Source organism: Pteropus alecto, unplaced genomic scaffold (genome assembly GCF_000325575.1).
Source record: "Pteropus alecto unplaced genomic scaffold, ASM32557v1 scaffold38, whole genome shotgun sequence".
In the NCBI taxonomy this organism is placed as follows: domain Eukaryota; kingdom Metazoa; phylum Chordata; class Mammalia; order Chiroptera; family Pteropodidae; genus Pteropus; species Pteropus alecto.
This window is the reverse complement of record NW_006442512.1, coordinates 8,211,239-8,227,297: the sequence shown is the minus strand read 5'-3', so window position 1 is coordinate 8,227,297 and position 16,059 is coordinate 8,211,239. Positions and strand designations below refer to the sequence as shown.

General features: G+C 34.3%; 1 protein-coding gene across 1 annotated transcript in view; it reads right to left on the bottom strand.

Annotated features, from left to right (window-relative positions):
* MDGA2 (MAM domain containing glycosylphosphatidylinositol anchor 2) overlaps window positions 1-16,059 on the bottom strand; it is an 813,395-nt gene that overhangs the window by 285,416 nt on the left and 511,920 nt on the right. Inside the window, exon 6 of the mRNA XM_006922688.3 lies at window positions 4,892-5,161. Coding sequence (XP_006922750.1) covers window positions 4,892-5,161 — 270 coding nt within the window. The remainder of the gene's footprint in view (window positions 1-4,891; window positions 5,162-16,059) is intronic.

Below are 16,059 nucleotides of genomic sequence, written 5' to 3'. Positions count from 1 at the left end.
GCAAAAGCACAAAACAAAAACAAATGATGAATAATCATTGTCAAAATATTTAAATAATACAAAAAAGTATAAAAGAGAAAACAAAACTTACTAGAATTTCTACAAGTAACAACCACTATGCCATACTGATGTTAATATATATTGTATTAATCAGCTACTGCTTCATTAAAAAAGACTTGAATAGACATTTCTCCAAGAAGACATACATACAATGGCCAATAAGTACATGAGAAGATGCTCGACATCACTAGTCATTAGGGAAATGCAAATCAAAATCATAGCGAGATACTACTTTGCACTAAGTAGGATGACATTGGGAAAAAAGGAAGGAAGGAACGAAGGAAGAAAAGGAGGAAGGAAAGAAGCAGAGGAGAGAGAGAGAGAGAGAGAGAGGGAGAGAGAGAGAGGGAGAGAGATTGAGAGAGAGAGAGAGAAAGAGAAAGAGAGAGAGCGCTCAACTGTTTGAACTTTTCAGTCCATGTACCAGATATTTAAATGAAAAAGCCTTGAAAATGATCCCAGCTCCAGCTGCCTTCTGAGTGTAATTATATGAGACCTTGAATTTTTTAGCTGAGCTCTTTAACCCCTAGATTTGTGAGTACAACAAATAATTGCTATTGTTTTAAGCTACTGGTTTGCCCTTTGAAATGAGCAAGTCACATGACTCAAATATTTAATATGATTTAATATGTATATAGAATTTCCTAATTTTGCTTAATATCATGTAGTACATATTTAGGCTATTAAAAAGAAATAGATGTCCAGAAGAAATGTCTAATATAAGCCAGTAAACTTATGGAAGAGCTTTTATTCACTTACTATATATTTACTGAACATCTACTACATGTTTAGTAGTTTTCTACTCTCTAGGGATATATCATTGAATAAGACAACAAATAGAGAAATTCTTTGTCCCTATACTCCCATGACAGAAATAGACAATAAATAAAGAAATATGTATACAATAACTCCAGGTATTTATGTGATAAGAAGAAACAATAAATCTTGTAGGGGAAATAGGGATATCCTATTTAAGATAGGGTAGTCAGGGAAGACAATTCCTAGAAGGTGGTATTTGAAAATGAACATTCCAGGCTGAAAGAACAGCATATGTTTAAGTCCTGACCTGTGAAAAAGAACAAGGATAATGTGTCTAAAGTATAGTGGGTAAAGAAGTGAGAAATGTGAAATGATGATGAGGAATTTGAAATCTATTTTATGTGAGATGGAAAGGTATGGCAGAAATTTAATCAGAAGAACGAGATGATTTCAATCACTTTGTCTCTTGCACAAATATTACAAAGAGAGCTACTTGTTGACAAAAATCCATGTCCTGTTATTACTGGGCACACCATAAGAATGCTTTCCTCAGCCTTCACATCATTGCATGTAACTATGAGCCTAATATCTAGCCAATAAAATGTTATTGGAACTAATGCATACCTGGCCCATAAAATCTCCCATGTGTGCTCCTTCCCACTTTGAGCCGACAGGAAAGGAAGTAACACTCAAAGCAATCTTAGTAACCACAGATTGAAGATAGCAGAGGCATCATCAGCCTAAGTGCCTGAATAATTGCATGGAGTAGATCCTCTACTCCTACCACTACCGCCAATATACACACACCAATCACACACATAAACACCAACATCAGCATTATCAACAGGAAACACCCTGAACTCTTTCATGAAAAAAATCTAAAGTGGGTTTTTTTTTTTTTTTGAGTAATTACATGTATGGGTTTATTTTTTAACTTAGCCTTGTCTATGTCATCTAATCAGTAGAAAATAGCCCCTTTTTAAAAAGAGGCTGGACTAAAAAGAAGATTAATGAAAGGATATTTTAATCAACTAGGGGATCTACATAGATTACATAAAGATGGTAACAGTGAATGTGGCAAGATATGGTCCAGATTTAGAGTACAGTTTAAAGACAGGGCCAAGAGAACTTGCTGATAAATCATATTTAAGAATGTCAGCTGGAAATTTTGAAAATTCATATAGTCTTTCTATATATTTTTGTGAAACTAGATGATAGAATAGACTTTTCCTGACTCACTTTTGACTGAGAATAGAAGCCAAAGAATTCCACAGTGAGTGTAGAATTTTCAAAGGAACTGCAAGACACCGTTCTATAATTTTTAGAGTTTATAGACAATTAAGGGTAGAAATAGGGTCAGAGACCAAATTTGATTAGAAAGATATCTTTGTAGAGAAATATGAGATGCAGCTTCTTCCTGGCCTAAGGTGGAGGAAGGAGAACCTATCAAATTCATCATTTGCTTGTGCTTGCCAACTGAGGGGCTTCCCATGAGACCAGGTCGGGACCAAACTGGACCAAAGCCGGGCATAGGAGAAAATTTTGCATTAAATCAGATTTGGAGTTTTATTACTATTTTGGATCATACATCCAAAACACTGACTAGATTTGTTCTTGTGATTTATACATATTGTAGGAGTCTCTATTTCTAAAACTGAGCAGAGGGTCATGGGGTTTGCCTGACTTTTCTTCCTTAACCAGGGTAAGTTTAAGACACTGAATAAAAGTTAAAGCAACCATACGACAGTAAAATGTAGTAATGCCTTGATCATATTATAAACCATGCTTGTTCAACACAGGGGTTCAATTTACGACAAAAGAAATGTGGGCATTTCTAAATACAATGAATCACAACAACAGGAGACTTCAGGTAGGAATGACATATTATCAAACAGCATTCTGGTAAGTACTAAGCTCAAGCCACCTAACATATGACTAGGAAATCAACATAATTTTCTTATTAAATGTATTAAGCAACTGCTTCTCTCCTGACTTGAGAGAAATGTGGCTCAATCACTAGAATTTCTTTAAGATCATAAGAAAAGTCATTGCTACTATATTTATAAATGTTCTAACAAAATAATAAAGCATGAGATTCCTGTTCAGTTTTAAATTTATTATCTACATAGAGTGTCAGCTACATTACTTACTTTGAAGTGTTTTTTTAATCTTTAAAAAAATCAAATGAGAAGATTAGTAATATTTCTAGAGTTTTATTCCTGTCCACACAGTATCTTCTTATTTTGTCCATAGATATTCTCAAATGAAAATGGGAATTCTATGCACAGAATATTCTTACACTTCCTTAGAAAACCGGGCCTATGGATCTTAATTTAATTATGAAAAAAAATGAGAAGAAAATAAACCTAGAGTTTCATTTCTACTGTATCCATGATACAGTTAACCTAAGACACTGCAAAGATGTACAAATCCAGAATACTTAAAATAATTACTTTGTATAATAAAAAGAAAACCACTTTTCTTTAACTGAATTTCTTGGCCTTTGTAGCAGAAATTAGATGCCTCACATTATTGTGGCAGTTTTCTCCCTTCGGTTTGAGCTAGAACACTTTAACTAAGGTTATTTCTATATTCAGTAAGAATATATCCAAACTTGATTTTATAAATTATGTGAATTCCACTGCTGAGAGCTTCAGCTGGTAATATAATATCACTAAGCAAATGTGTACTTCAGATGAATTAAAGGCATAAAAATATAAATTGGAGAAATACATTTTTAGGGCTTTATTTATTTTAGGTCATTTGTGTCAAAGTCGGAATCCATTCTTTGTAAGAACACAGATAAAAACTGTGTTAGATGGTATGGAAAGGAACAATTATTCTCTGAGCATATATTTGCTGTGAATTGAGTTAGTCCTTTACAAAGGGCTACACAGAATTTCATGCTGGATATTTTGCCATTTGTACATGGATTCAACATAGTTATAGATGCTTCTATGGTCAACTAGATTTAATGCATCATTTTTCATGAGTGAGTTCCTGTCCTTGATAAAATAATGAATTATACATTGCATTCATGATTCTTAATAATAATTTGGAATGCTTTTCATATATTATTCCTTTGTATTCTTATCTTTCTTCTTTATTTTCATTTGTCTTCTAGAAGTGTCCTCTTGGTCATATGGATATATATTTTAACTTTAAAGGCATCAGTGTCCATCCTCTATCCTCAACCCAGAATCAATCTAGGTGAAGTGAGACATGAAGAAGCAGATGCTCTCCTTGCCCAGTAACTGTAAATCCTCTCAAACGGAGGGATAGCATCTCATCTATAAGTAGTACTAGCGCAGCAGCTGGTAGTAGCCACACTAAAACATCCCTACTACTGTTGACTTAGTGACTCACCTTTTACATCAATTCCTCATAAACTTTGCCCTTTACCATCTCTAGCTTTTTCATGTCTTTCCCTCAGTCTAAAACTCTACCTAGTATAGAAGACCTAGTGCAAACGTCATTAGATATCCCTTAATAACTTATATCAAAATTTACTATGTATTTTTTTTTTTATATTTCTATAGCTTTTGCTTGTGCTTGCCAAACACTGTATCACATGATTATTACTTGGTGTATTTTATTTATGCTACCTGAAAGTAGAATCCTTATATACAGGTTAATGTTTTATAGATCACTATGTAATTTCACAATTCAAAGCTCTGCTTGTAATAAGGTTTCAATAAATGTTTATTAACCATTAAATTGATAAATCTGTTAAATTCCTAAACTAATACACAATTTGTATAACAAAGTTTAATGCTCTATGCCATGATTGCAATTCAATCTTCTTTTTTACTAAGAACGTATAAAAACTATTCAATGGTATCACTAAGAACATGTTATAAAAACTATTCAGTATAAACATAAGGCATTGCTATTAAGATTTAGAAATTTTAGGTTCTGTTTATAATTAGATGTCATTCATTATTTATAAATAATTCTCTTAGTTAAATGTATATGCAATATTTAAAGAAATATTGTTATCACACATTATTTGCTTTGTGATAGCCTGGCTAACCCAGAGATCTATGTTGTAACATTCTCTAGATAAACTTACCTCTCACAATGATGTTGGTGGACTTTTTTGCAGGGTTTCCCACATTATTATTGGCAATGCAGCTGTAAGTACCAGCATCTTCTGAGGTGATGGCAGGTATGGTCAAAGTTCCCCCATTCAATACCGTCTTTTCAGGCAGAGTCCCAAAGGACCTGACCCAGGTGAGAGAGGGTGCAGGCTCTCCTCCTGTCGTAACACATACTAATGTTATGGCCTCTCCAGGATTAACAACTATAGGGTCATCCACCAAGAGTTTAATTGACGGAGATGCTAAAAGACATAAACAAAAGAACATGCACCTATTTAGATCTACTACAACTAGAATTCAACAGCATGCTTCATACTTATTCAATTAAAATAAAATATTGTTTTATTTTGCCAAAATCTTAACTTGTGAAATTAAAACCAGATATAGTGGTTATATATTTTGATTATGTGGTATAAGCCTATAGAACTATATTAAGAATCTCTCATATGGAGAGAAGAATTTAAATTTATGTATTCTTAGATAATTGTTCCAAATTAGAATAATAAGAAGAATAAAGTTTTAAAACAAAATTCCTTGCTCTTTTTAATGTTAACAATGACTGTTTTTGTCATTCCAGGTGTAAATACTGTAGCTGTTTAGTCCTTGTATTTTCATGGCGATCACCAATTATTTAATTTTTGGAACATTCTGAGGTAAAATGATAAATTTTTGTAACCAGAACATAACTAAATAAGAGATAAAGTCATGGATCATCCCAGTCTTTTACCAAACATTGGGCCTGGTTTTTGGTATTGAAAGGAATGACAAAATCATCTAATTCTAATACTGTCCACACACTTCAGCTCTAACTTCTACATTTAAAAGGTATAGGTAGTGAGTTTTTATAACTACCACTTTAAAATTTAGAAACAAACAAACAAATGAGACCTCAAACATAGTTCCAAACTATTCCTACCATCACTCTTATATTTGGGTTATATAAATCATCTGCCAAGTGTGAAAAAAAAATCATTTGCAATCTTTCGGATTTAAAAATACAAAAATAAATAATATGCTGTGTTATAGACTTTTCCTCAAACACTCAAAATAAAACTGCACAAAACCTATGTTCACTTACAGCACTTTTTTTTTCTTCTTACTTGGGAGGGCCAGCCTATATAATACATCCCTAAATAAAAGCTGCAGATGTATTATGATATTGTTTGAGTTCCCACATTCAGAAATATTTTATGTCAAAAATAAAACCTTATTGTATGAAATCGATTCATATCAGAAATATTTAATGTGTTCAATTGCATTGTAATTTTTTTTTTTTTAGATATTAGCTTCAGCTTAGAGTTGCATAGTGTATTTCTTAGAATAGAAGGTAAACTCGTTTTGTTGTTCAGTACTGCTTGCCTTTTTGAAAGAAGATAAAAAGCCAAAGGAGAACAAGAAAACAATTTCATATTATTGTTATGGTCCTATGGGACAGGCACAGAATGGCTGGATGACCTTTTTAAACACTGTTATACTGGCCCTTCTAACATCATTTAAGTAATATGGAAGTTTTCAAAGTGTCTTAATAGCCTTTCTGAGGAGTTGATTTTAAATTATAAAAATTTATGACTAAAATTTTGTTGCAAAAGGCAATGCAGTTTCGTAGAAAAGACAGCATCTCAAAGAGTTATTTAATGTTATTAAATTGATGAAAGATATCACTAATTAAATACTTTGAAAATATACTTAATAATTGCTATATTATCATGAAAAAGGGAAAAATCTCTATAGCCTAATTTGAAGTAAATAGTAAAATCTTGCAAAGGGATTTAGTTAAAATATAAATCTAGAGATTCCAGCATTTATATAACATTAACAAAGCTCATTTTTTTACATTATATTTTAGTAAATTGAAAGTGTCAAGGCCTAAAGGCCATTCATAGTATATGTTTGAACTATAGAAAGGCACAATGGTGACATTAAGAAATATTTGTACATGAAATTGAATGAGGATGAGTTGTTTTCTATTAGATAGACGATATTTTTTTTTTAAAAAAAAGCTCGAGAATTTCAATGCTCAAAAAAAAAAATACATATGTAACAATACCACCATTTTACTATAATTGCAGAACTACATTCACAATCTTATTAAAAACTCCTCTTTTTTTATAAATCTGAATTGAAAACAAAATATTGTCCAACTCAGTTTTGTTGAAGATGGCATTCAACAAAAAAATGGCTAATGATTTAAAACATTAAGAATATTCATATATATTTTAGTATAAACTTTTCTGGTTTTATATATTGAAAAGATAAAAGGTAAAATTGTCATTTTTGTTCTAATGTCTAACTTTTGATTTTATAAATATTTTTTTTAAACTATGAGGCTTTGCTTAAAAACCTTAAGGACATTAGGAATCATCAAGCTTAAGGATAAATCCTGTCCTAAAGAAAAATGTTAAAGTAGGAAAAACATAAAAATACATTTTTTCTATTATTAAAAATATTTTTAATAATAAAATATTAATAATAGAATAATAAAATTTTAAGAGATTTTTACTGGAAGGATTCTTTGCTAATTTGAGGATATACAAAAGAGTGACTGAGAATATCTCAAGCCAGTTATTCTCTTCTTATAGGCTTCCATAGCTCCCCATATGTTTCCTTTCATATCACATTGTATAACATTAGCCAGGCTACCACTATTGCTCTTCAACCAGAAGTAAAGTTTCATGATTTCATTCTCTGAAGTATGGTGTAATGGTTGAGTGCTAAGAGACACTTGGGTTCAAATCTTGATTGTGCTATTATTTAATAACTGCTTGAACTTGGGTAAGTTTTTTTCACTCCTGCATGCCTCAGTTTCCCATTATTTAAATGGAGGACAACAATTGTTAACTATCTTATAGCACTGAGATGATTTAACATGTGAAAGTGTTTACAATAGTGCTTAGTACAAAATATGCACTGAAAAAGTATCTGCTTTTGTCACTTTTTTTATTACCACCCACATTGCTAGGTACAGTTCTTGGCACATATTAGGTTCTTAATAAATATTAGCAAGGAAAATCAATAAATGGGTATATAAATAAATGAGTGACTAGTATTACAAAATTTGTCCCCATAAATGGCAATTATTCTATTTTACTCTGATGCATATGGCAAAGACCATTTAAGACCATTTGACTTTTGTAGGTCCTGTACAATATCATATAAAATATATTTAAATACACCTGTACATTGTGAAGAAAAAGAAACATTTATTAATTTTGTTTTACGATATTTTATTTGTAAGTTAAAACTATTGTCTTTCAAGAATCAACATACAATACAGCCTTTAAAAGCTCATAGGCAGAAGAGCTCTGGTCAAGATGGAGGATAGATAAATGCTGTGATCTCCTCCTCTCACAACCACATCAAAATTACAACTAAACTACAGAACAACCCTTATTGAGAATTATAGGAGGGGTGGAGACGTGAAACAGGCTGGTACCACACTCATGTGTAGTGGTGAGAATCCAGAGGAATATCTTGGCTGCAGAGGTCCCCTCTAGAAGAGCGAGGGGTCCCGCCCTGCAGCAGGCTCCCCATCCTAGAGTTGCAGTGCCAGGAAGAGAAGTCTCTACAACTTCTGGCTGTAAAACCAGTGGAGATTGTGGCTGAGTGATACCGAGGGCCCAAGGAGTCACACATATTCCTCTTATGGCCTGGTAAGCAGACTTACCACTGATGGACTCACTTGCTCTGAGCTCTGGTGCTGGCGCAGCAACTGAAAGGCACTAGGGGCACATGGGGAGGAAATGAGTTGCCTGGCTTCAGGGTGACGGCTAGAGAGGCAGCTATCTCTCAGAGATAAGTGTTAGCAGAGAGCATTGTTCCTTTGTTGAACCTTCTTCTGCCCAGCTTGAAGACCCAGGTGGCAGCTGTAACACTCCTGCCCGGGTGATACCCCAAGACCCCGCTCCTTCCAACTTATAGGTTCACCTAAGCCACTTCTAGTGGATTTCCCAGTCAAACAGCCTATCTTGGCTCATGCTCTAGACTTTCCTAAAAAATCTCAAAGTTTCTTAAAAACCTAAACAAGCAACATCTGGCTTTGGTGTGCCCTGTATCTCTTGCTGAACAGCTACGTCTTGGCATTAGCAGCAGCCAGCCTTGGTTTGCAGCAAGGCCTCTTTTGAGGCACTTCCAAGCCCAGTGTGTATGGCAGCCATCTGTGGATTGCTTGGTGGCTCATGCCAGGTGGCCCTGGGCAGGGCACAGGCTATGGCTAAACTTGGTCTGTAGTAGGGCCCCTCCCAGAATGCCCTAGCCTGTATGCCTGGTGGCAGGCTTCACTCTGAGCTAGAGCACCACCCAGGGTCACATCTGAGGATGATACACCCAAAGGGCAGACAAGGCAGACACTAGAGCCCTGCTAAAGCAAATCTTGCCTTTGTAGGGTCACCCTCTGCTCAGCAGCTTCTGCACTAGTCACAACCAGTCATCATAACTAATCGGCCCGACAGTCAGTCCCTCCCACTGATGAGCAAACAGCAATCAAGGCTCAACTACAACAAGAAGGCACACACAACCCATACAAGGATAATACCTGAAAGGCTCGGCTCAGGTAACCAGAGAAGACTGTGCCACTGAGCCTCACAGCACACCTAGTACATAAGTCCACTCTACTAAGACCAGGAGACATAACAGACTGACATAATACATAGAAACAAACATAAATAGGTAGCCAAAATAAGAAGACAAAGAAATATGTCCCAAACAAAAAAATTGAACAAAGATACCCCCAAAAAGAACTAACCAAAATGGGGACAAGCAATCTACCAGAAGTGGAGTTCAAAATACTGGTTATAAGGATGCTCAATGAACTTAGGAGAAGAGTAAAGGAACTCAGTGAGAACTTTAACAAAAATAAAACATAAAAACGTCAGAAATGAAGAATACAATAACTGAAATTAAGAATACCTTAGGAGGAGGAGGAATTAACAGTACATTAGATGAAGCAGAGGATCGAATCAGTGATAAGGTAGCAGAACACAACCAATCAGAACAGCAACAAGAAAAAAAGAATTAAAAAAAATGAGGATATTTTAAGAGGCCTCTGGGATAACATCAAGTGTAACAGCATTCACATCCTAGGGATACCAAAATGAGAAGAGAGAGAGCAAGGAATTGAAAACCTATCTGAAGAAATAACAATGTAAAAATTCCCTAACCTGGTGAAGGAAATAGACATAAAGGCCCAGGAAATGTAAAGAGCCCAAAACAATGTAAACACAAAGGGGCCCATACCAAGACACATCATAATTAAAATGCCAAAGCCTCAAGACAAAGAGAGAATCTTAAAAGCAGCAAGAGAAAAGCAGTCAGTTACTTATAAGGGAGCACACATACGACTGTCCGCTGATTTCTCAACAGAAACTTTGCAGGCCAGAAGGATTGGCAGGAAATATTCAAAGTGATAAAAAACAAGGATCTATAATTAAGATTACTCTACCCAGCAGAGCTATCATTTAGAATGGAAGGACAGATAAAGAACTTCCCTGGTAAGAAAAAGCTAAAGGAGTTCATCACCACTAAGCCAGCATTACATGGAATGTTAGAGGGACTTCTTTAAGAAGAATAAGGAAAAAGCAAAAGAAAAGATAAAAAGTATGAATAATAAAATGGCAATTACTTTAAATGTAAATGGATTAAATGTTCCAATCAAAAGATAGGGTGGCTGAATGGATAAGAAAGCAAGACCCTTACATATCCTGCCTACAAGAGACTCACTTAAGATCAAAAGACACACACAGACTAAAAGTAAAAAGATAACAAAAGATATTTCATGAAAATTGAAGCAAATAAAATAAAAGCTGAGGTAGCAATACTTAATACCAGACAAAATAGACTTTAAAACAAAGGCTATAATGAGACAAAGAAGGACCCAGTAATCTCACTTCTAGATATTTATTTGAAGCCCAAACACTACCTTGAAGGAACATGTGAATTCATATGTTCACTTTAGCATTATTTACAGTAGCCAAGATATGGAAGCCACTTGGATGTCCAGCAATAGCTGAATGGATAAAGAAGAGGTGATATATATATTCAATAGACTTACTCAGCCATAAAAAAAATGAAATCTTTCCCATGTTGACAACATGGATGGACCTAGAGAGTATTGCGCTGAGTAGAGCAAGTCACACAGAGAAAGGCAAATGTCATATGCAAAATCTAGAGAACATGATAAACAAAGAAACAACAGAAACAAACGCATAGGTACAGAGACCATTTTGATGATTGTCAGATTGGGGGATGACGTGATGTGTGAAGAGGGGAGGGGATTAAGAAGTACGAATTGGTAGTTACAAAATAGTCATGAGGATATAGAGTGTAGCATGGAGAATGTAGTCAGTAGTATTTTAATAACTAGGTATGGTGTCAAATGGGTGCTGGATTTATTGGGGTGATCACTGCATAAGTTACATAAATGTATATTCACTGAGTTATACGCCTAAAATGAATATAATATTGTATGTCAACTATAATTGAAAAAATAAAAATTGAAAATTAGGGGGAAAAAAAGCTTATCAACAAAATATATTGTCTATTTCCTCATTGCCTTGCAAGTAAATGTTATTTTTCAGTGTTCTTAAACTGTCCAATCACCCTAAGTCTATGCATTATAAACATCTTCTTCAGCATCCTCTTTCTATATAGATATATAGGAAATGAAGAAAGATAAATCTTCATTACACTAAATCATGTATGTAGCCGAGTGTTTAGTAAATGTCTATCACATGTTTCGGTCAAATTATCCCATCACCATATAAGTATAAACATGTAAGATCTAATAAAGGTCATAGTTTCTCTTATTACCAATGAGAAAAGTGTGTTGTTCTAAAACATGTTGCAGGATCTAGACATGTGTTGATTCTTCATAGCAATATGTGAGAGATAGATTACTATTTTAAGCTCATTTTTAAGGAAGAAATTAAACATGAAGGTGAAAAGGGCACAAGAGAAATAATGAATGGATAGTATATAATTTTTATTTGGGATAGTCATCAAACCAAAGTAAAAAGTAGAAAAATGTGAAATACATATAACAAAAAAGAAAATCTTTAACTTAAGTGAAAAATCACAGATTATTTTAAACATGTTTTATAGTTATTGCCAAAACATAGCTCTACTCACATAAAAATAATTCCAACTAAATCTGCTTTTAACCTAGCACATACATAGATTCATATACCAGAAGCTATAAACATTCTGTTTACACACAGTGCTCTTATAAATAACTGAGGTGCCAGTCAGACTTTCAGAATAATAATTTTGCCAGCACTTTATGATGGAAGGCATGAGTCACCATAGCAGTTGTCATGGAGACTTGTCTCTCCTCTTCAAGATTAGTATGCAGATATTTTATCATGCTCTATGTGTTTGTTGATGGGAATACAATAGATGATAGATAAATGATAGATAGATAGATAGATAGATAGATAGATACATACATACATACATACATACATACATACATACATACATACATACATACATAGGAAGACTATTGGTCCTGGGAAGAAACAGAAGAAAGGGAAAGGAAAAGAAAGGGAGGAAAGGACAGTCTATTGTTTGTATTTTCCAAAATCCTAAACTCAATAACTGCTAAATGGAAAATATATTTAAGAGAATATTTCTGAGAAAGGAAATTCTTTTCATGTTCCTTTCAGCTAGCTCCTCTCTTCCTGGAAACAATAAATAAATAAATAAATAAATAAATATTTTTTTTCTTGGGCTGAGCAACAGATAGTTCAGTGGTAGTAAGATATAGAGAACTGGCTTCTTGACTGTTACATCAAATCTCCCCCCTAACGTTTGGATATTTAAGCACAGAGGACCTGTGTGTCTCTTAGTGGCTTAAGGTTACTGAGTGTGACTAACTGGAAATAAAAGGACATAGTGAATCTCATAGGAAGAACTCTGTACTTTCGGGGAACTACTATATCCAGCCCCACAATGGTGGAATGGAAGGAGAAGAGAGACCCATCAGACTGAATGTGTCAAGACAATAGGAATGAGAGAGGTTTCAGGTTATACATGCCTATCAAAAGACTCAGACTTCACATTCCATACTTTGGTACAACATAGCATCTCCTAGAATTTAAACAAAACTTGGTGGAAACAGCAACTCCACATTGACTAAGACAAAATTTCTGAAATTATGGCAGAATAGGTGGTTGAAGTTGAATTATAAAATAATAAAAAAATATATAGTTCTTCAAACCTGAGGTTGTAGACTAGGAGTCATCTCCACTACAAATTTTAGTGAGTCAGTTCCTCATAAGGATCTCTGGATATGTGATAAAAAATTTAGTTTGGGGTTAATTAAGAATATCTTCTGTAGGAAGAAATACTATTTTAGATGAGGTCAATGACTTCTTGGGTGTTTTGTTTTTACTGCTACCTTATGGAATAGCTTGTTGAAGATAAACATGGTTTAAAAAAATAAAAACAATGTAGTGTTAATCATTTTTATATTCTTAGAGACTTTGGCCCTCCATAGATTTGAGACTTATATTTTTTTTAAAAGAGTATAGTTTTCCAGCCCAGACTCTTTGATTAAATTAATATGAAGCAATTAACTACTAAAGTTGTTAGTTGCCTTGAGTTAGACATATTATAAGATGTGTTTCTTTGAATGGAAGTAATCTGAGTATTAGAAAGTGAATCATAGGAAAAATCATGAGGAATGAAAAACATAAAAGAAAAAAAAAAACAGAATGTATTCCAATAAAAACTCCTCAGCTAGACCAGTATCTGTCTTAATTTGAATTCCCCTCTAAAGCAGGTCCAGGTACAATAGCAAATTTGAGTGGGGAACCGAGAAGCATATTGAAGTTGCTAAGAAGATAGATAGGAAAGGAAGAAAAGCCAGTTAAGGAGCACTAATGAATGGGTTGTCACTGTGAGAAACCTGGCTCCCTGCTGCTGGGAAACCCTCTTCAGCAGTCCCCAACCTTTTTGGCACCAGGGCCCTGTGCTCCTATGAGAATCTAAGTCTGATGATCTGAGGTGGAACTAAGGCAGTGATGCCAGTGCTGGGGAGCGATTGCAAATACAGATGAAGCCTCTCTTGCTCACCCGCTGCTCACCTCCTGCTGTGAGGTCTGGTTCCTAACAAGCTACAGATCGGGTACTGGTCCATGGCCTGGGGGTTGGGGACCCCTGCTCTAAGAGACTGTTACATAGAACATACTTCAAAACTCTCCCTTTGAAGAGTGAGGATACTGGGTGGGGTGTTTACCAACTCGCTTCCCTCATTACTTAAAGATTATTCTGAGGTCTTAACTTCCCAAACTCATGCTTTGGCTGAACATATTGCGGAGTCCAGAGAAAGTCCTCAGAAAGAAGGTTATTGAGTACGGAGTCTGTCAAAAGAAACTGTAGTGGCCTCCAGAACACGCTAAGAGGAGATGGTAGGGCACTCACAGTGTCTGCTAGGACATCCTTTCCAGGTAAGTTCAACGATCAATAATCAGTCATTTGGAGATAATGTAAAGAATTAAGAAAGAAAGAACAAGGAAAGAAGTGGTGAGTAGGGACACTTCATCCATCATGATACAGGCAAGAAATGAAATGAATAAGAGCATAGTATGAATTAAAGGAAGAAGAGACAAAAATATGTATGAATAACTTTCTGATCCTGTTCCATGACCCTACATTTTTAAACTAGAAAATAGACAAACCAAGTCCAGCTTCTATGTGGAGAAACACATTTGAGCTATACTTACAGATTCGAAGAACAGAAAAAAGTTTCACTTGGAAGAACTAGTCAGTCATTTCACTGAGATAGGAACCATTATATTTTCATGCATTTTGTTGAAATCCATTTTCAACATAGATTTCATTGAAATACAGGTAGCAGTGAGCATTTCACATAATAAAAATGAGAGACTATATTAGAAGTTGATTTGAAAAAAATATACTGCCCATTTAATTGGGTTATTATTCATATATTATCATTGTTGACATATTGATTGATTCTCCTGAAGCCTAGGAATAATATCATGTTGGAAAATTTTATTTAAAACAATGCTCCCAGATATGGCTTTATTTGAAATAGTATTCGAAAATAGTCTCTAATGCAAGAGAGAGACTTTCCTACAGATATTGAAGCCAACATGCAGTTTTCATCATTTTAATATTCACAGGACAGAGATTTCTGGAAATTATTGAGAAGGCAGAGTAAGAGTGTTCTTTTATGAAAAATTACAAAAAAATCTACTAAAAATGACAGTTCATAATTATATGAATTTCAAACAAAAGGTTCTCAAGGTGGGTTTTGTTTTGTTGTTGTTAGGAATTAATATCTCTAGGTATTGCTTGTTCTCCCTAGTACAACACATTTCAACACTTTTATTCATTTATCCAATAAGTATTTATTGAGCACCTACTATCTATTAGGCCCTCTGATAGACATTTGGGATATATCAGTGAACAAAATAGCCAAAGATTCCCTGCACTCAGAAACTTACATCCTAGAAAGAAGAGAACAAGCCCTCTCTCCATGACTCCCATTGTCTTAGGTAACTTTACATATTTACATCACTTGCCTGTTCTAAAGTCATTGACCAGGATGTTTATGTCATCAGAGCACAATGAGTACAAAACAAAAAAGTCAAAAGATATTTCAATGAAATGAGACTTTACAAAAGATAACCAGTGTCATTTACATTTTAATCTAGTAATTAAACAAGTAAATGAGGGAAAAAAAACAAACAAACTAGAAATGGAACTTGTGTTCTAAGTTGAACAAAAGACAATAAACTCAAAATTTATTTTAGTTAATAAACTATGCCAATAGTTGGAATACTAATACTTAATAGCCTGAAAAATCTTCATAAACATTGGGAAAACATGATGAAGAAAAACTTTAGCATCACATATATCTCTCTCTCTTGATAAACAACCCTTTTCTGTTCTTGCCAACAGGTGATATCTTGGTAAAATTTGGTCCTATTCATTTTTACAAGAAACTAAGCATCAATCTGTTGCAGCAGCAGAATCCCTCAAGATCACCACTCATGGAGAGAAAATATGAGCTAAGTACTTCTAACTAAGGAATTTGTTGTCCACGGAATTTTCCTGTTCTTTATAAAAGGTACTAGATTTTTGGAAATAGTGCCAGTTTGCACAGATATTCTCTTCACAA